The sequence below is a fragment of the Pseudopipra pipra genome, chromosome 11, assembly GCF_036250125.1.
Source record: "Pseudopipra pipra isolate bDixPip1 chromosome 11, bDixPip1.hap1, whole genome shotgun sequence".
NCBI classification, from domain to species: Eukaryota; Metazoa; Chordata; class Aves; order Passeriformes; family Pipridae; genus Pseudopipra; species Pseudopipra pipra.
The window spans coordinates 16,689,550-16,710,134 of record NC_087559.1 but is presented as its reverse complement, the minus strand read 5'-3'; the positions used below and the strand labels follow the sequence as shown (position 1 = coordinate 16,710,134).

At 45.3% G+C, this 20,585-nt stretch overlaps 1 protein-coding gene across 3 annotated transcripts in view; it reads left to right on the top strand.

The window, feature by feature from the left end:
* The first annotated feature begins 16,082 nt into the window (after nucleotides 1-16,082).
* Nucleotides 16,083-20,585, top strand: part of CACNA2D2 (calcium voltage-gated channel auxiliary subunit alpha2delta 2) — a 209,160-nt gene continuing 204,657 nt past the window's right edge. For 2 of the 3 annotated variants that reach the window (XR_010433513.1, XM_064667862.1), the window contains exon 1: nucleotides 16,083-16,384. Coding sequence is in view for 2 of the 3 variants with exons in the window: in XM_064667862.1 (XP_064523932.1) it covers nucleotides 16,260-16,384 (125 nt within the window). In the remaining variant the exon portion in view is untranslated. The remainder of the gene's footprint in view (nucleotides 16,385-20,585) is intronic. The other variant, XM_064667863.1, reaches the window with a different exon arrangement.

Here is a 20,585-nt window from a genome sequence, read left to right as displayed (position 1 = left end):
GGAGGAGAATATAAGCCACTAGGCCAGTGATACTTTGGGTTTGGTTTCTTTTTTTTTTTTTTTCTGGCTGAAGTCATAAGCAGTTTTATACTCATGAAAGATGTGGGTAATACACTTCAGATAGTTTATTGAGTGGATATAAATAACATAAACTGCATAAGTTCTGCTTGTATAAAACTGGAGACCAACTCAAACTGCACAAGGACCTGTGTGCTTTCCTTAGTTTCCTGAAATAGAAAACATCAGGAAGGATGCCAGATCAAAGAGAATTTTTGGGTGTGAATTCTGATTACTGCAGACTGAATTACAATATATGTCATACAAAACCATTCAAGCAGTGCAGTTTTCATTAAATTGTTTGTAGATGGATCTGGTGAGAGTGGACAGGAACATCCAGATATTTTTTACTCATCTCTGAGATAGGGAAACCCACTTTTAAATACTTTATTTTACATAATTAACAGCACTTGTACTGGCTTTCAGTATTGCAGTTTCTCACACCACCTGTGCAGCATTTGACTATTTCTTTTTGCTTCAAGTTACTACTTGAGATTTAATTGCAGCACTCAATCTATGGACAGGATACAGAGCCAGGCATCGAGGTATATTCAGGTTGGTTCTCACTAGAAAAAGGAACAGTCTCCTTCCCAGTACCAGGGATGCACTCAGAAACAACAGACTGAATAACAGATTGATGCTCCTTCAATTCCAAGGAGAATAAAAGAAGAGCAGATTTGCTAGGAAAAGTAACTGTAATAAATACTGAAAGGATAAAAGTATAGTCTAAGGTCAGAACATTAGTATTTGAACAGTGTGGATCCTATTGACAATATCTTATAGCAGATATTATGCATGTCAAAATTACCAGCTGATTATAAATATTGGCTTCTAACTGCTGTCCAAAGCTAATATGTTCAAACCAACCTTAAATAACTACCAGTTAGAACTAATGACTGGAGAGGATTAGGCTTATTCCTGCTTTGGGGCAGTGCTGGATGATCTCTCAAGTTCTCTTCCAGTTCTACTTTTCAAGACTCAAGAATGTCAGTGACTTTACAAAGGGAACTTTCTTGAGTTTTTAGAACAGTGAAGATGGCATAATATTATTTGCATTTCCCAGGGCTATAACGAGAAGCTAAGTCAAGTAGTATCATCAAGCCTTGCTATTCAAATAATGTTTGAGCTCTGAATTTCCCCAGCTTGGGTTAAAAATGGCAAATTCCCATTTCTTCAGGTTTGCCTTCTGTGTTATGAAACTATCCAGCTCAGGTGGCTGCATGGGAACCCTGGAGACAAGGAAATTCTTTTTTTCCATAACAGAATCTCCAGATACCACAAAAAATACAACAAAAATTGCCACCACTGTCGGAGCATAAAGCAAATCTCTTGAGATCCCTGTTAGTGAAGTATTACAGAGGTGTATGGTTTTGTATCTAACATCTACCAAGGGACTGTGAGGATTTTGGCACATCAGACTTTGCTTCACAGTTAATCACGTGGTCTGAACACAGTTAGCTCTGTGTGTCTGTGGAAGTGCTCTGAGCACTCTCCTGCACAGGTTTAAGGCAGACTTACTTAGGCCAGTATTCCCTGTGAAGGCAGGTAAAACTGGGGAGGATTGAACCCCAAAGCTGAGGTACATTACCCCTCACTGTAGCAGTTTTTAACGCTGCCAGGAGAGGTGGCCCAGAAGAGGGACATGAAAGTTGCACTCCAGCTGAGATCTTTCTCATGTCATTCCTCCATGCACACATGGGTTTTCTTCAGACTTCCATATCCCAGGCTGCAGCACTACAGGTCTCCCTGCTTCCTGCCAAGCCTTGTCCCATAGCCAGGTCCCACATGCCTGCCTCCTGCAGGCCATGTTCCTGTAGGAAGCCCTGGACAAACTAATATAATAATTGCCAAAGAACAGATAATTTCCCAACAGTTCAGGAGAGAGAGCAGTAATGAGACCTGTCAATGGCTGTTTGACTGGAATTTCATCAGGGAAGTGGGAGAGAAGGAAACTGATTGATCTGAGCTAATTTGCAGACGTGGCCAACTGTTGTCTCTGGACTGCATCTTCCCAGAGTGAGATGTCTTCATGCCTTGGAGACAACCCCAACAGGAGCTTTGCACCTTCACCTCCGCCTGGTGAGTCACAATCAGGCAGACAATGCATACTGGGACTTGGGCTTTTTTCAGAATGAGCATCCCTGCCCAGCTTTAAGCAAATCTCTTCATTCATCACCAGCACTGCTCCTCAGACAGCAGAGCAGTGTGCAGCCTGCTCTTGTCAGCTGTTCAGAAATGTACAATTTGGAAAGTACAGTTACCGATAAAAACTGCGTAACCGAGAATATGCAGAAAGATGTCATAACCCCTTTGGAGGGAATCTGGGGGAAGTTTATTGGTACAAGAAAGATCAATATCTGAGAGACAGAAACTGAGTAAAGTTGTCTTAAGGAGGATGGTGATGATGACTAAATAAACAAGCACAAACATGCACAACAGATGAAGGTGTCACTGGCTTTTCATTACTGCTGTTCAGGAACACCAGTTGGGATCAGGATGCTCTGAACTCAGCTCTGCAGGCTGTCCTTGCCCTGATGAGTTTACAAGCTGAGAAATCAGGTTCATGCTGACTATGTTTAAAAAATGTGGACCTAATAAATTACCAGGTTCAAATAATTTGCATTCCAGTGGGGTAAGGGAGTTCCCAACTTGCCAGATGCTGTCACCAAATTCTTCCTTCCTGCAGCATCAGTCTCTTTATGCCATCTACAACAGAATATTTGCATTTCTTGAGTGGCAGGAGGATTTTTTCATCATCAGGCACTTCTGCCTTCTAACTGTGCTAATAAGCACACTGTCTGCAATGTGGAACATTTTAGGGACACAGTAGAGGAGGGGCAGCAGACCAGCCAGTGTGAGTTTACACTCACACTGTTCTGTGTTGCTAGCAACTTGTTCATGTTAGAATATATCTCATGTTAACCCAGCTTAAACCAAAACATGTTATCAACCATGTAAGCATCAATAGCTTCAATATTTGACAACATTATGAGGACTGACTCAACATTAGGACCATGGTTTCAAACCAGGGTGGCAGCATTCACTGAATACAAACATTCCTGATTTACTCTCCTGCGAGAGGAGAGCTGAGCCCTGTTGAGCTTATTATAAAAGACAGTTTGATGGAATAGACTGAAATATCAAGATTTATAAATAAAGAACAAGAGAACTGTACATAAAACAGCCCAGACCAAACTAACATAATTACTCTCTATGGTGAGGTCAGTAAGAGAGCTGGTTAAATGAATGTGGATGGCATTTCTATCTGTTTAGACCTCTGAAAGCTGTTGATAAAAATCTCCTTTCAAAGTGTTGTTTAGTCTCCATAACCTTTAATTTGGAGCAAGAGCATGCATGCACAGCATTGAGCACGAATGCCCTGTCTCCTAAACAGCCATGCTTATATAAGCCACAAACCTGGGTAGGATTTAGGAACAGATCAGTCTCCCTGGTAGATCTGCACCTCTGTAGAGCTGCCAGCTGAGAGTGGGACACAGTAGACCTCCAGTTCGTTTCCAGTTGCCTAAAACATCCTCTCAGATGGAAATGACTTTCATACCAAAATTAACCTGGGCTAGTTTCAGACCAATATCTTAAAGGCGTACAGATTTTCTACTACCCTTTGAATCATCCAGTGCCCCAACAGGGAACTTTAATGCCAGTGCAGCATCTGCTGTGGAATATTTATATTCAGGGCTTCCTGTGAGAAGCTCTGGATGGATGTGATTATTGAATGTGTTGGAAAAGGGACAGTTTACTGCCTGGGTTTTATTTCCAGCTATTTTGTATTTCTATGCAAGGAGCTTATATGCCATGTTGTAAACGGCTGGTTTTCTTGTATGATGTCTCTTTTTTTTCCTCATTCTCTTAATGGGCTTCTCGCTAAAACTGACGTTTCAGCAGCATTCCCATTATTAGTTATGATGCCAGCAAATGGAGGTCTCAGTAGTGGGTGAAATTTAAATTAGTTTTGAAGAGCATTCAAATAATTCAGCGCTTTACTTTCATTTGGTAGCTCAGCTTGCAGAGTGTATGATTTAGTTATTCACATTTTAGTTACTGTGTTGATGTTGTTTAGCAAAGATCTTGTTTTGCCTGGGACCCAGCTCCAGCTCTCAGCCAGTCTAATGTTGTTTACTGTAGCTACCAGGAAAATAATGGTTTGTTCTCTGGGTTCCCGTTTGATGTTATAAGCCAAGTCACACCAGCTAGTGCAGGAATCATTTCCATTTTACTTTACACTGCTCATATGAAAAACATCTAGCAGTGGAAAAGAACCTGTTTCTGAGCATAAATGATAGGTGTACTTTGCTCTGTTGGGAGTTTGTAGTAGTAGAGTGTCTCAGATGGGGCTTTACTTTTTATTCCAAAGAGCTATCCTGAACCACAGTGATTGATTTGAAACAGGATACAAAAGACTAAGCCGTCAAAATCTGGGTTGGGAAAGAAATCTGGAAAGTTTACATCTTTCCCATGGACATATTCAGTCGTCCTGGGAAAAATCCTGACTGTGAAGAAGTTTTTGTAACTGAGGCTTCCAGGAATCTTGGTGAGTATCTCCTAATAAAGAATAAGCTTAGTAGTAAATATTAGTCAGCGTTGTCTGGAGGCATCAGCATTCTAACTTTGTATTTCCAGATGTCAACAGTAACTCTGTGCATTAATTTCATCAGCTGGAAAATGAAGACATGTATTATCATTATCCCAGGCCAACCTGGGACAAGTTCCACTCAGATGCTGGCTTTGGCAGACCCAGTTGGCTCCCATCAGTTCCACACCTGCCTTAGATGTGTGCCAGGGGTTTCATCCAAGACCCTGCACAGGCGAGGCAGCAGGTTCTGTTCCTCTGACTGGTGACCCGAGTGCACGAGCAGGGTAATTTCTCCTCATGAGCAGATGCCATCCCAACACAGGGTAGTGCCATCCCATCCCTTGGTGCTGCCATGGCATGATGACATTAACTCATGCTGTGGCTGAGCAGTGCCTGTTTATCACCATGGGGCAGCATCTCAGGAGCGTGTCCAGTTGTCTCCATATGTGCATTATGTCCTTCTGTCAGCTTTGCCATTCACCTGGATAGGGATATTAGATTATACCCTCTGTTGTACACATGGGAAGCACAGAATGAAAATAATTGGGCCCAAATGATCTGGTTGCTTACTTTGGCATTCAGTGTATCCTCTTATCTGAACAGAAGCTCGAAACAGAAAAATTAAATACCATGGGCCTGATTACTCTTTTATGTGTGTGTAAATCAGTGAATTCAGCAATAGGTAAAGCATCTGTCTGCAAGAGCAGAATCCCACTCCTGAAACACTGCAAAGATAGGTTTTAACCTTTACATTAGCACAAAGGATATCCCAAGCTATAAATAGGATGCATTTCATTTTTGCCCAGTAGCCTAATTATGAGCTAACTCATACTTGAGGAGAAAAGGAAGCAATTTGATTTACGGTACCTCATGTGATTAAATCACCAGGGAAGAGAAAGAAGGATTTGAGATGGAAGGGGGGAGTTTTAAAACATATCATTTGTGAAGAATGGAATCTCTTTCTTCTTACAGCCCTTTTGCCCCTGTGCTCATAGCTTAAAGAGGATTCACTGACTTTTATTTATTTGACTAAACTACTGATTTTTCTTCTTGCAGGGTGGCTTCAAAATCCAATGTGAACTTTTTAAGGCACCTAATGATCCATTCTATTATCCCCCAGGACAACGCTAGTTCCAGTGATTTCATGGGGAACTGATTCGGAAAATACCCTTTTTCTCTTTTGCAGTCCTCTCGGCCCCTGAATCATGTTGATGTCTGGATACCTCTTTTCTTTGCAACAGTACAGTGGCAGCACAGTCAGCAAACAGACCTGGGGGGAGGGTTGATTGGGGAACAGACTCACACTGTGTGTAGCCCAAACAAGGTACCTACGGAACAGCTCAGTTTCTATGCCAAAGATGAGACCTCATTGTCAGGTGGTTTTAAAAGCACAGGATTCCTGGCCCTTCTATCTAAGCATATAATACTGCCATTTTTTTAAAAAAAACCCCTCTTATTGATTTTCATTTTGGGATAAACATACTTACAAACTTAGATAGACTTGGGAAACTGTAAGCCAATACCAAGAGAAAGTATGATGGGGCTTAGAAAATAGAGTGTTCCCAGATATTTTGTTGAACTAAGAAAGAGGCAGTCCAGGATGTGATAAAGTATTGCAAACTTTGGCCATCAGCTTCAGTTTCCCACACGTGCACCTTCGTTCATGAATCGTCCCACATCATGACAATGATGTTTTCCATCTGTGCATCTCAGTGCTTTGGAGGTGTCTAAACATTTTACTGACTGGAGAATTGTGGTGCTAAAACCAAGGGATTTGCTCAAGGAAACACAGATAATTTCTGATATAATTAGGGCTAGAAATAAAGTCTCCTGATACTCTTAGCTTAACCACTAGACCTATTATCTCTCATAGCCTAGTGTAGAGAAAATACACAGCAGAAGTGCTGCACCCATTCTTCCTAAAACAGCACTGCCAGAGCCTGATCCTATTCTGCACCTATCTGGAGTATCTCTTCCAGGTCCTTCTCTACAGGATCAAGGACAGAATGGAATTTGAAATACTTTTTCTTTTTCAAACCCTGATTTTCTTCTCTTTACTGCACTACAAGCCAAAGGGAGCTCAGGCTGGTTTGAAGGCAAAAATATGTCAATCACACTGAAAACTCCACTGCTTTCCTGAACCCCAGGCAGGACAGGATATTGCTGACCCATTGCAGGAATGATTTGGCACATGGCACAGGAAAAGGGTCTGGATTCTGCAAAAAAAGACTGCCACCAGAGCAGAAAACCCTACAGCCTTCACTAAACTATCAATCTGGCAACTTCAAGGACTGTGCAAAACAAGTGGTTGCCTCAGCCCAGAAGTGGCTGTTTTGGCAAGGCGAGAGATATCAAGAAAGAAAATAATTAACTGTCTAAAGGAAAGCAGTAAATATATTCTCACCTGAATGCTTATTTGTTGTTTCCAATTTTTCCACGTCCATGACCTTTACTTTCCTTGCTGGCATCATTACTTAATTTTGCCTGTGTCCAGCACGCAGGCACCGCCGTCACTTTGATGCATAGGTGGTGTTACACTGTGGCTGTGGGTGGCGTGAGCCCTGGAGAGGGAAGGTGTGATGGGGCCCTGCTCCATTTTCAGTGCATATCACTGGAGTGCTTCTCTTGCAGCAACAGGGTGGCACCCACTGAAAGGTGGAATGGGTTTGGGGGGCAGGAGGAGCAGCTGGGATGGTGAAACATGGAATACATTCACCACTGTGTGTTGATAACCTGTAGCTGGCTTTATTTTTTCGTGTCTCTTTTACACCCCCCTTACCCCGGGCAGGGAAGGGCCTGATTCACCCCTGTTCTCACTGGCCTTTGTGCTGCACTTGACACTTCTGTCCTGCCATGCACTTGCTGCATTAAGCCTATGGGCATGCATGAATCATGAGCTACCTTGGCCATAATTCAGGGAGCTGTGGCAGATGCCTGTCTTCTGGAAAAATGTCACAGCCACCCACAGCTCATAGGAGAATTGACCTTGGGAGATGCACATGATTGCACCAGAGACATGTGCAGTGCATCTCCTCCAGCTGTAATGATGTCCAGCACCTCCTTGGGAGGACACCCCTCTTGGTAAGCACCTCTTTGTGGGCTTCTTGTTTAGCCCACATTACAAGGTGTGCTTCAGAGGTGATCTGACCAGTCTTCAGTTTTCTCCTTGGAATATTAACATGGAATATCATGACAATATGTTGTTGCTGCCCAGTGAGCTGCACACACACATCCTTTAGCTTGGAAGCGAGGTGCTCCTTGATCTCTTTTTGATTTTTCAATGCTTGCTGTATCTTCCTGCTTGTGCTGTAACACTAACTGGGATGAACAGGCCAGAGATATTTTCCTGTCGTTTTAGAATAGCCTGATTGGTAGCACTGAGAAGATCAAAATGACACATGAAGACAGAGCCTCTTGCTTTAAAGAAGTATTTCAAATGTGGGAACAGAGAGGAGCAGAGAAATGTAATGTTGGGGAGGAGAGAGAAAAAAGGAGAGAGAATTTGGCTTGGTAGAGTCCGTTAGATTGCAGGAAGGATCCAGGGGATTTGAGGGAAGACAGCACTGTCACCTCATCTTTGGACTAAAGAGCTCAGTAGGGCAGGTGAGAAAAGAGAAAGAAAGATGAGTAATTGGATGGTGGATGCAGAGGGTGAGGATACAGAGCTACAGAGGAAAAGAGGAAGAAAAGAGTACCTTAAATAGCAAAGAATTCACAAAATTTAGTTAGTATCACAATATCAGGAGGATTATACTGCTCTGACTTCTCCAGGATAAGCAGCACTGTGGATTTGGATCCTTCAAACACTGGATGTTTAAGGGCCACCTGTATATGGCCAGAAAAGAAGGCCATGGTCATATCAGAGTATGTCAGCAGTACTAAAATATGCATGGTGAGAAAGAAAGCAAGCTGGCTTGTACAGAGGGAACAGCTGTGCAGGAACTGTCTTTGTAGCACTGTAGAGAACCACCACGACCTCTGCTTGGGAATGCAAAGAGTCTGGTTTGTAAACCCATGAACAGAGGCATGTTCTGATTTAGGGCTACTGCAGTTCTGCCTTGATGCTTACCACTTCCACCTCGAGGGGAAAAAAACAAGTGCCAGAATGATTTAAAGACAGAATATCAACCCACACTGCTGCAGGCCTGCTTTCCACATTTTGTTGCTTTTATAGTTTTAGCTCTTGTTCCAAGAGAAGGACTTCTGTGTGTGTGTGTGTCTGTGTGCGTGTTTCCTTCCAAAATTCACACATGAAATCAATGACTGAAACTCTTAAGAAAGACATTAGTAGAAATTTTCAGAAGCTTGTGAAGTATAATATCTCTCTTACCTTCCCCCCATCAGTAAGGCAGCACTTTGTAGGGAGAATTTTCTAGTCTAACTTGATTTTTTGTGCCGCTTTTCTTTCAGTCGTTTTCATTCCAGCCAAATGCAGAAGGGGGAAGGCAATCCGGAATATGAGGCACACCTCTTCAGAATTGCAAGACCTTTGTTCAGCCCTTCCTTTGCTACAAATGTTTGATGTAAGGAAAATCTCTTCAGGTGCCCCATATCTCAGCTTTCTAACTGTAATGTGGGAATTACACTTCTCGTTGTCTCGGAAGTGGTGGGAAGACAAATCTGTTAGAGACTGTGAGATGCTCAGACGTTGTGGTGTGGAGATGAACGTTAGGCAGATATGCAAACTGAAGGCCTCCAGCTCCCTGTCCATGGGTTTTATTCAGACCCCTCTGTCTGACAAACAAGTATCACATTCACAACCCCAAGGGAGGAGACACAGGTCCTGATTTCTGAGTGGGTCTTTAAACCGATGTGGAAGCCTAAGATGAAGGCTGTGGTGTGACAGTGAAAGAATTTTGCTTTCTGGGCAAAGAAGCACAGAGCAGTGCCAATGTCTTTATTTGAAAAACTCCCTGAGACATTGCTAAAACAGATTTTCTGTGAAATCTGTTGCATTCACAACTACAGACTGTTATGATCTAGCACGAAAGTTTTTATAGCTACTCAAGTATAATAGAGGAATCCCAGGCTCAGGCCTATAAAACCTTTTACAGGAAAGCCCTCCTTTACAGATCTCCTATGTATAATTCCCAAAAATCAGCAGCTATTTCTATATCAGTTGGGGTTTTAAACATTGTGTGGGACTGTTGGTGATACTGTTCTGAACGCAGTAATACCTCTTTGATGAATGGTTTATTATTTTTTTCTCCTTAAAATTGAAACCTAATTAAAATATTGTTTAGGGGGAAAATTTGGAAACGCATGGGTGAAGCTTAAATAATTACCAGTCACAGGTTTAATTCCAGAGCCAAGTGCTTTTTTTTTTTATAACGTGCTTCTTTATTCTGTCTCCCAGCCATGTTGCAGCGTGCTCTTTGCTGTTTTACAAGCTGTAACATACAATGATGGTCATTACTATTCATAGATTCATAGAATTTAAGATTGTAAAGGATGATAAGATGATCTAATCCGACCTCCTGCTTAGCAAAAACCAGACATTTCATCCAGTTACCCTCATATTGAGCCCAGTAACTTGTGTTTGACAAAATTGGATCTTCTGGAGAGACATCTACTCTTGATGTGAGGAATTCAAAAGGCAAATAATTCCAGGATAGTCCTTCCAGTATTTAATCATCCTTACAGTTAGAAACCCCTCAATTCTGCAGCTTGTTTCTAATTTGAATTTTCTGGCTTTAAATTCCGGCCATTGGTTCTTGTAATATGTCTTTTTCCACTAGATTAAGAAGCCCTTTAAAACCCACTGTGTTCTCATGATAAAGGTACTTATATGATCTAATCAAATCACCTTTAGGTCTTCTTCTGAATTTAATTATAAGAAAAATGTATTTATTTTGTAAAAGCACTTACAGGCCCCAATCACAGACCAAGGCCCTGGGTAACTGACAGTTTTTAAGAAACTGGGGTTCATTTATTCCCTGTCACAGATTTCTGGTGTGTCCTTGGTCATGTCACTCAGCTCCCTTGTTTCTTGGATGCTCACCTACAAGATTATATATATATTTATATATACCACAGGTGTATATTTCTCCACTGTAAAGTGCTGGGGGGAACAGTGAAAGCACTTAACAAGATGGCAATCCTAAATCATTGTCCAACTAAACAAAAAAAAAAACCCACCTCATGTTAGATATGGGTCAAGGTTGAGTGTCTGCTGTACTGAACTCTGAAACAAGTGCTGATTGCTGTTGTGCAGTAACCATGTTTTAAATTAAAGCAATAGTGAGGTGTGACTACATTAGGTAACTGAGTGCAATGCTGTGTGACTTGATAGGATGCTGACCTCAGCTGTTTCACCCTGCACAAGTATCATTTGGATCCCAAAGATAAATGATTCAGTGACAGATGACTTGGACTTGAGCTAAAATGACTGACTGAATGCTCGCATTTTTATTTTTTGCCACACCAGGTCTGTACCTTGAGTGCAGGTATAGGTAAAAGCTGGAAGAAAATACTGTTTTCAGCTGTCCCAGCAGCCTCCAAAGCCATGGTGGGACTATAACCTATTTTACATACTGGCCTGTCAGCCCTTTGGCAATGAGCCTAGGTCTTTACAGAGCTGGAAAAGTTTACAGTTCTGGATAGGACTTTGCATCCCTGTACTGAAGGCAAAAAAAAAAAAAAAAGAAATTGTTAAGTCAACAGGCAAATTCCAATTACACTTCCAGAGCTGGCTTCCAGTTATGCTCAAGGCCTCTGTAAATGGGAATATCACAGAGAGATTGTGAGACTTGCCAGTTTGAGATGGAGTGTATGTACTTCATTCCAGTTGTGGACTCAGACCAAGCCTTTGCCTTGGCATGACATCACTTTGGGCAAAGAACGTGGATGCTCCTCTAAATGTATGATCTATGGACTCCGTAATGTCAGGGCAGCACAGGCCCTGGAACATGCCAGTAAGTGCCCCTTGGTGACAGGTGGGAACAGATTTTGGAATAGCTTTTATGTCATCCCCGTGCTGTTTCTCTTTCCTGTCCACGGTGGAATCCTCAGGACAACTCTTTGCTCTTCCTTGCAGGTTCTTATTTGCTCTGGCTCAGAATCTCTGCAAACATCAGTTGTGCTGTTTCCTCACTCCTTGGGCTTTTAAACACGATGTGGCTCTCCATGACTTGTGGTAAGTACAACAGTTACTTCTTGTGTTTTTATTAATGTTAAGTGCATTCTTTTCTCCTCTTTCTTAAACACTGACATCTGGCAGCAAGCAACTCTATACATCATTAGCTGAGGAGCTCAGGTTTAAGAACCCAGAATAAGAACAAACCTCTGAAGTCAGGATGTGTAATAGCTGTTATCATTTGCTCACTCTTAATTACCTCTTCCCCTTATTTGTCTCTCTTTAATGGTATGCCAACAACATTTTCTAACCTCTCACTCAGCAACTGATTTGTCAAAACTGTAAATAGCATTTGCTCCAGTTAGAGGCACATGTTTAGCCATGGAGGGCAAAACTGCACTAGTAATTAGAAAAGTGAGGATCTGGACTAATTCCCTGGAAGTGCTTCACATTTAAATTGACAGATTGTTCTGCTGAACTACCATTCATGTACCAAGCCAGGTGCTTGTGCCAACCTGCCTCGAGTGTAAGGCTGTGTCCTGGGACATTGACTGCCCTTCATGAGGGGTCCTTTGCAGAGCTGTGCTCCCTTAGACATGCTGGAACCTCAGCTGCCCATCAGAAATGTAAAACCAGCAGTGCTTCGCTGTAAAATGCTAGGAGGGAGAAAGGAGTAGCATCACTAATTCCCCTCTGTCACTTGGCTGCACAGAGGGGATGTGCTTTACTAGGACAGTATGTATGACTGTCCCTTCTCTGCATGAAAGCAGAGGCTTGGCAAGGCTGAACTTTGTTTAACTGAAGGAGTAAAGAAAGAAATACCCGTGCAGCAGTTACTGAGTGAAAAGGCTCCCAATTTTTCCTGAGAAACGATCAGTCAGGGGAGAGTTAAACCCACACCTTCTCTAGCATTCACCTGCATTTGCAAATAAATCAGCCATAAGAACAACTTAGACAGCCTCCTCCTACATGGCTTCTCCACTAAAAGACGTGGGAGAACGGCAGTGGTGCTGCTTGTTTTGCTGCAGCCCTGTCGGTATTTCAGGTATTGTGCTGAATTTCACAGGGTCCTCTGTAGATCACGGTGCTTTCACTGCAATGTTTGGCTGATTCACACTTGCTCTGAGAACCTACACTGACATATCACAAGCTGCTCTGCAGGGGATGGCTCGAACTCCATGTTCAAGCCCACGTTTCTGGCTTGGTGGTGCTTGGTGCTGCAGGTTAGACAGTGTTTCAAACAGGCCACAGTGTAGCAGCACCTGCTGCAGAAAACGTGAAGGATAATGGGTGTAGCAGTGCTGTCTTTCCTGTCATTCTCAACAGAATAGCAGGTGGAAGATGACTCCTCTGATTTGCTTCCCACCCTTTTAGGACAGCACTGATTTTGAAAATTGTTGCCATATAAGGTCTTTATAACACATGGTTTTATGCAGGTTCTGGACGTGACTGTCTCCTGTGCACAGCTTGGAAATGAAACTTGCTGCATTTTTAAGTGTGGCAGTAAGAGAAGCCCGCTGATAAATTTGTATACATTGTGCCCTGAAAAGGGCTTTGGGTCTGAAGTGACAGGGTTAATCTATCTAGCAGCATGCAGGCATGAATGAACACTTTTTTTTGGTGCCATGTATCTTGGCTAATTCCATGATTATGCCCCTTTTCATTTAAGACTGTTTCCAAGCAGCTTCCTACTAACCAACCTATCTATGTATGGACTGCAAAGATCACAGCAACAAGTAGCCAAAAACATTTGAAATAAGAAAATGAAATAAGAAAACTTCATAAAACTAAACCACGACAGCCATCTCAGCAGTGCAGGACTGTTCTTTAAAAACAAGGACATAACAGGCAAAGTTGTACTGTTAACAAACCCAAACAGCCACATTGGAAAGTAATTACTTGACATCTAGAAATCTGCTCCTACGGTAAGACCACAAGGTCAGATTTTGCTCTGAAGGATATTGGTGTCTGGATCAAAACAAAACCATTGTAAGGACTTGGGAGAGCCACGTCTCAAAGAAATAAATCACCCTGGCTGTCCAGAGTGTGTCGGGTGGCTGTGCCTGTGCTGGTGAGTCGCTCTGTTCACACACACACAGTTCCAGCCCAGGCTGGAGCATCCAGAGCTGGGGCTGCTGCACACATCCAGTGCATTTGCAGTTGTAGAGCAGCCAGCTGCTGGATGCCAGGCATTTGGGAAAGCACTTGATAGCCATGGCAATACCCACTTGTGTCCCTGAGCTTTTCTTACAGGACAGAGGATCAGATTGCATAATGCAGAAAAATCCCATATTATAAAGGATATCTGGCAGTGGTGATGTTGCCTCTTAGACCCTGGCTATCCTGTTAGAATGGGAACCTAAAAGCTGGCCCCTGTGGGCTTGTATCTTGAGTTAAATTGTGTCTGTTAGGCAGATGCTAACCCAGGTCCTCTGGGAAAGAAAGTAGGGATGTAACAGACAACAGAATTTGTCTTTCAAGAGTTTGGAAAGCCAAATTCTACACAATGAAGAGTGTTTGCTATCTGCTGCTGACTCTGCCAGCAAAGGACAAGCTGTTTATCCTATTGTCGCTCTGTTTCCCATGTATACACTAGAGATTATCCACTTACCACTGCTGAAACACACTTGGAGGTTGTAAATTGGAAACTTCTATATGACAGGTCAGTAACTGCGATTTCAGCTGTAATAGCCCATGCAAAACAGGCTTAAACTGTGTGGTATGTGCAGTTGAAATACAAATTGCAAAACCAGACTGTGTTGTGAAGAGTGTACAAAGAACAGTTCTAGTCTGCACGTGGTACAGGAGCTAGAAAGGCAATACTGACATATTTCTTAATAATTTATTGAAGTATTAAGTTACTGTGCATATTCATTTCTGTGTTGAACTTATCAGAGTCTGGGGCTGATGTTTTTGCAAGTCTGCTTTTCTGGATTCAGGAGTGGGTTTTACTGCTGAGTTCCAACCTGAGTTGGGAAAATGACAGTGTTTTTCTACCTCTTTAAAAAACAAATTGTCTCTCTGAAGCAGCTCGAGCTGGAGTTGGTGCATCAAATCCTAGTTGTTCCATTTATACATCAGTCCTTTTCTCTGCATCAAATTCGTGGTGTGCCTGGATGTGACCACATGAGTTTAGGTAGCACTGTCAGTGCCCCGGGACACCAGGAGTATGAGCCTGGTTCTATATTACTCCAAAATGTTTCTTTTACACATCAGATCAAAGGGTGGAGGCAACTCCATCCATCGGCAGAAGAAAACCCTTCCTTGCAAAGGAGGACATAAGCACTTCAGAGAAGCAATCTCTCCTCACCAAAATCCTCTCCCCTTCCCAAGCTGGAAGGCATTTAAACCTCTGTGATGGAATCCAAACTGCCAGGGGCTCCTGTCCTGCTGCCTTGCTGTTACAGTGGGCAGGAGCAAAGAGCCTTTGCAACTTTAAAACGCTGATACCTAGTTTGTGAGGCTCTTCCTCAAGAGATCTGTCCACATCTGGCCATCCTGTCAATATTACTGATTTTCTGAAGTTAAAGAGGGCGAGTTTGTGCTATGCATCGCCTGGCACCAGATTATGCAGGTTTAGGCTATCTGGGAAGGGAAGGGAAGAGCCTGTGGACAGGGCTCCTGCCTCTGCCTTTCCCAGCTGTCCCTGCCCTGGCAGTGGGCAGTTCCCTCGAAGGCGAGCAGCTTGGGTTTGAGTTTAGGGAAGATGAAATTACGCTGCAGCTACCCAGAAGACAGCGTTGAAAAAATCCAGGCCTTCAAAAGTCTGGCTCAGAAACGCTGGTGATTTCGGGGCTGCAGTTGTTAATTCCGCTATTCTGAATTTATTGCCTGCCCTCCTGCCGCGCCCGGGAACACTCCCCGAAGTCACAGTGCGCTTAAAAAAAAATATCATAGCTGGCATTATTATTATTAAACATAACCGGAGATTCCCATACGCCGCCTCGTCTCCGGGAGGTGGCCCCGCAGGAGAACGCGGTCCCCGGGCAGGAATGGCAGTGACAGACCCGCGCGGAGGATGCGAACGAGCCGCGATGTCCCTCGTCGCTCGCAGCGGGGGGGACCCGCCAGCGGGGCAGTGCCTGGAGGCGGGGGGCAAAGGGGTCGGGGGACAGACCGCGGGCGGAGTGAAGGGAAGGTCGGGATGCGGGGCCGGGACGCCCCATCCCGGTGCGGGGCCGGGGGCGGCGGGACCGGCGGGGGGCGCGGGGCGGGGCGCATGCGCTGCGGCGGCGGGGCGGCGGGGGCCGGGGCGGCGCGGGGGGCCGGAGGGAGGGAGGGAGCGGGCGGGGAGGAGGCAGGGCCGGGCCGGGCCGCCTATTTGAGGGAAAGTAGCGTTCGGCGGGCGCTCAGTGCCGGCCCGCCGCGGACAGGCAGCGGGGCGAGCGAGCGGCCGGCGGTCGGTGCCCGCAGCCGGCGCGGCGCTGCCCCCCGCCCCTGCCGAGGACTGCCGCGCTCGTCGCACGAGTGGTGGCGGGGGGAGCCCGCCCCGCGGGGCCGCCTCTGCCCCTTCCCCGCCGCGCCGTTAATGGAAACATGGCGATGGCGGCTCCGACCGGCAGCGCGGCGCCCGTCGCCCCGGCCCTCTGCGGCCACCTGGCCCTGCTGCTGCTCCTCGCCGCCCCCGCCGCGCACGGCTACAGCTTCCCGCAGCAGCACACGTAAGTGCCGCCGCCCCGGCCGGGACCCCGCGGCTCGGCTCGGCCCGGCGCGGTGGCGCATCGCGGGGCCGCCCCGGGGCCTGCGGGGGAGCGGCGGCGGCGGGGCCGCGGCGGGCGCTGCCGGTGCCGGCGCGCTGGATGCGGGCGGGCGCGGGGGTCTCCGCCCGCTCCCCGCCGGAGCGGCGGGGCGAGGAGCGAGACCCAAAGTTGCTGGAAAAGCACAAACTTCCCCGGCGGGTGCCGGTCCGCAGGGCGGCTGTCGGAGCCTTACGTGTGGCGAGAGGGGGGAAAGACCGAAAAAGGACTTCTTTTTTTTCCCCCCCGCCATCCCCGTTTTCAAGCACACAATATGGTACCCACAAACCGGCCGTGCCCACCGGAGTTTGAGCATAAACTAATAATAGCTGGATAGTTCCACAGGCTATCCGAGCTGGCGGGTCTTCCTCTCCCTCCCTCTGGACCGACCGAAATTGGCTGTAATGTATTGAAAGAGAAAGTCGGAAAGCAGCTCATTTGGGTGAGGGGGTGGGGGACTGAAGAGTCGCTGCAGGAAGGATATAAATAGATTTTTTTTGAAGAAAGAGAACGTTTTGGAAGTTAACGTTTGGGAATATTTGCTAACGCGGTCGGCTCTCTTGCCTTCCGTGATAACCCTTAAGCCTGTCCCCCTCCACACATCCATGTGAAACCTTGCCGAGATGTATTTTAAGAGGCTGTCATCTCCGTTATGAAATGCTGAGCTTTGTTGACACAAAACGGAAAGAAATCCAGACGATTCAAAGTAAAGGCTGACACCGTGTCCTTACAGTCTGCGTTTCTGAAGGTGGGGGAAAGATTTCAATGACATAGAGTTAATAATAGCAGTGTTGCCCTTAACTTTGTGCTGCCCCAGTGGACGTGCACTGCTTTATGTCACAATTTTCTTGTCATTTGTGATTTGCTTAAGAATAGAAATACATTGCTTATATATATGTCATAGGGAGTATTTTTGAAAGCCCTTTAGATTAGTGTCTTTGATCTCAAAGTACATTTTTACAAGCATGTAGTCAGGCCTTCTGAAAAGAAGGCTTATCGGCAGAAGAAACAGTGCTGTTTATTTGGGAGAGCTGTAGCTTACCGTGTTAATATCTGCCTTCACCGGAGGCATGGTTGTTTATTCAGAAATCCTTCCCATTCAGACAGCTTCTTTCTGGATTCTTTCGGGTCGTCTGTCCATATTTCCAAATGTCTTTGAGCTCTGGGAGCCGATGGATTCCCTTTTCTTGCTGTCATGTAAATACAGAAATTCTTCAGAATAAGACCCTGAGAAATGTCTACCTACAGGGGGAGGAGAGGAGAGGGAACATGCCAGTTCTCGTCCAAGTACCACAGCTTTATGGCCTGATCCAGTCTTGCTCTTACACGAACGATCATTGCTTCCATGAGAATTCCTATGGGAGCAAAGGGGATTATGTACGTGGTGAAGCGCAGATAAAGTTTGTGGGATGTTTTTGATATTTCAGCAGCTTTTCATGGATTGTAAGTTGTTGCTTTCTCTTCTTAAATTCAGAACACAGAATCATATTATAGAATAAATCTCTTCTGGATACCAGGTTGTGAGTCAAAACTGTGTTTTCTTTCTAACTGTAGGAAGTTTTATAAGAAGGTCCCTAAACCAAGAGAGACATAGAAAGGCGTATAATTTGTAAATAATGTGCTGGTCTTCCCTCGCCCAGACTCATTATTATCTATGTTGTTCTAATAAACAGTGCCAGCTTTTTAACCAAAGCAGTTTTATTCCAATTAATGTGGTGGGGTTTGCTAGGCTAGATTTTGTTAGCTCTGTGCTCTCTTATCAGTGGATTTATCAGAGTGGGCCTGATCCTGCACTGAGTGAGGCAAGATGAGCAAAAACTGAACCCACTAGCAAAGAATCATAATTGCTTGCAAATATGAAGGAATGGTCCTGAAAAGGCCACTTATTCTGTGTGTGTCTGTGGTGGGAATCAATGCTGTCTGGCTGCATCTGGGGAAGAGACTCAGAAGGGATGCAAGACCTCAGCCTGACCTGGTATCTTCTTGCTCGTTTGGTTCCCCTCGTGACCTGTTCTGTGAACCCAGAGAAGAGAAGGGTCACGAATGGATATTTGATGATGGTGCACAATTGCTGGGCAGTAGGTTAATGCTGTAACATGTGGGCTGAAATGCCTGGTGAGTTCTGCCCTAGGGCTGCCGTGGTTGTTTCTCGGGAAGGAAATACTTAATGGGAGTAAAGAATGCAATGGTAACTGGCACCAAGGCTTGAACAACCCTCCTTAATTGACTGTTCCCCCTGAGTAGTTACCTGTTTGCACCTTTCTTGTTTTTAAAGAGGCTGGATATAACTTCAATCTCTTTGGCAGATTTGTCTGGTCAGGAGCTGAGTTGAGCTGATGAGATGGGCTGCTAAATTCTTCCTGTTACAAGCCAATTTCTCCTGCTTTGGACAATGCACCCTTGTGAATGATTCAGAGCATTGATTAGAAACATGTTTGTCTTTGGAGGTTTTCTCTGTAAATCACTGAAGTCATCTTTCACTACTGGACTCTCAGAAATTAGGCTGCTTTTTTAAGCAGCCCCAGAATTGTTTCATTCTGGCAGGCAGCAGACTGAATGATTAGGATATTTTGCCTAAGGGGGAAGAGAGAAGAAAATAAAGAACATTTTTCTTTTTTTATTTTTGGTTACAATTGTATTAATTATTGTCAGTGTGTTGATTCTTGGTTCTGTCCCTGATAAATCGCTGGTGTTCTACATTATCTCTCTCCTCCCGGGTAGCATGGTTTTAATCATCTTATGCTGAGCTAAGGAAAGCTCGGCTCAGCCAGTTGTCCAACGGGGAATTTCTCATTGAGATTTAAAAAGCAAAATCCCAGATTGGAACAAACCCGTTGGGGCGGGCGCGTTAGGTGATGTCCCCTGACTGACAAGGCTCCTTTTAGGGATCGCCACGTACGAGAACGTGCATCTGTGTGGTCAATGGGATTAATGGCTGTGGAAAGAAAGGCTGTTGGTTGCAGTTAATTTTTCTTTTAAATAGCACACAGAGGGATTCCTGTGGCAGCACGGTAACAACCTCTGCTTGAATTTCTGAGCGATCTCTGGCATGAGGTGATTGAAAGCCTGGTCGGTCAGGGGAGTCCTGCACCTGTACTGCTGCTGCCTCCCGTTAGTGGAGATCGTGTGTGTGACTGCTGGGGAACTTGGCTGCAAATACCGCTGCTGGGGAGCAGAACAGACCCCCTCCTCACTTTGCAGCAAGGCTTTTTGTCACTTGGACTTGAAGGAGAATTGCCATCTGCTAGAGGGTGCCGAGCCATTTGCTTCTGGTGAGGAGGCAGGTGTGCGCGGAACTGCTGCGCGTCCGCCGGCCAGCCTCGGCTTCGTCGCTGCTCTGCAGGGCATCCCTGCCCAGCCGGCCACAGGAGGAAGGCATGTCTGCAGGGGAAAGCTCCAGTACTGCTTCCCCAGTGGATTTAGCACTTGTCAGATGCAGGCAGTTGTTTTGGGCAGCAGGCTGAAGGTGTGACCTGTGTTCCTGTTGGATAGTGAGCAGTGAAGGCTCCTGCTTAGGGCAATGAGGCCTAATAGCTTCCCATCCCCACTGGAAGGTGGGCCTGAGGCTGTCTCTTCCAAATTAGTTGCTTCTTTGTAGCAGATTTTGATTTGTACTTGTGTCATTTCACCCCAAATGAGGTTAATGATGCTGGTAGTGATGGCACATCTGGGCTAGCAGGGCTTGAAATAAATAACTCCATTAGAACTGGATGCTTTAGGGTTTGCATGATGCCACGTAGAGGAAGCTCTTTCTCTTGTTCCACTACCCACCTGCTGTGCAGTTAGAAAATCTCTTCCAATTATGGTTTTGATGCTTGGGAAGGGAACTTGGAAGAAAAGGAGCAGAGAAGAAGCGAGGAGATATCCCTGCTTGTCTTCTGCTGTGCTCGGCTGAGCAGGGAGACAGCTCCCTGGGAGGGCAATCTACCACCATGAGTGACTGACAGATAATGTTGCTCTGTCCCCATGAGGGCTGAGTTTGTGACAGTTTGTACCCAGTGGAGGCACAGACACCCAGTGTCCCTGCAGCAGCCCTGTCCAGGCTGTGCTTGGTGGCAGAAACCTCTCTGAGGTGTGCAGAGGCACCCTGAACTTCCCAGAGGTAAAAGAAGAGCCTCACAGAGAG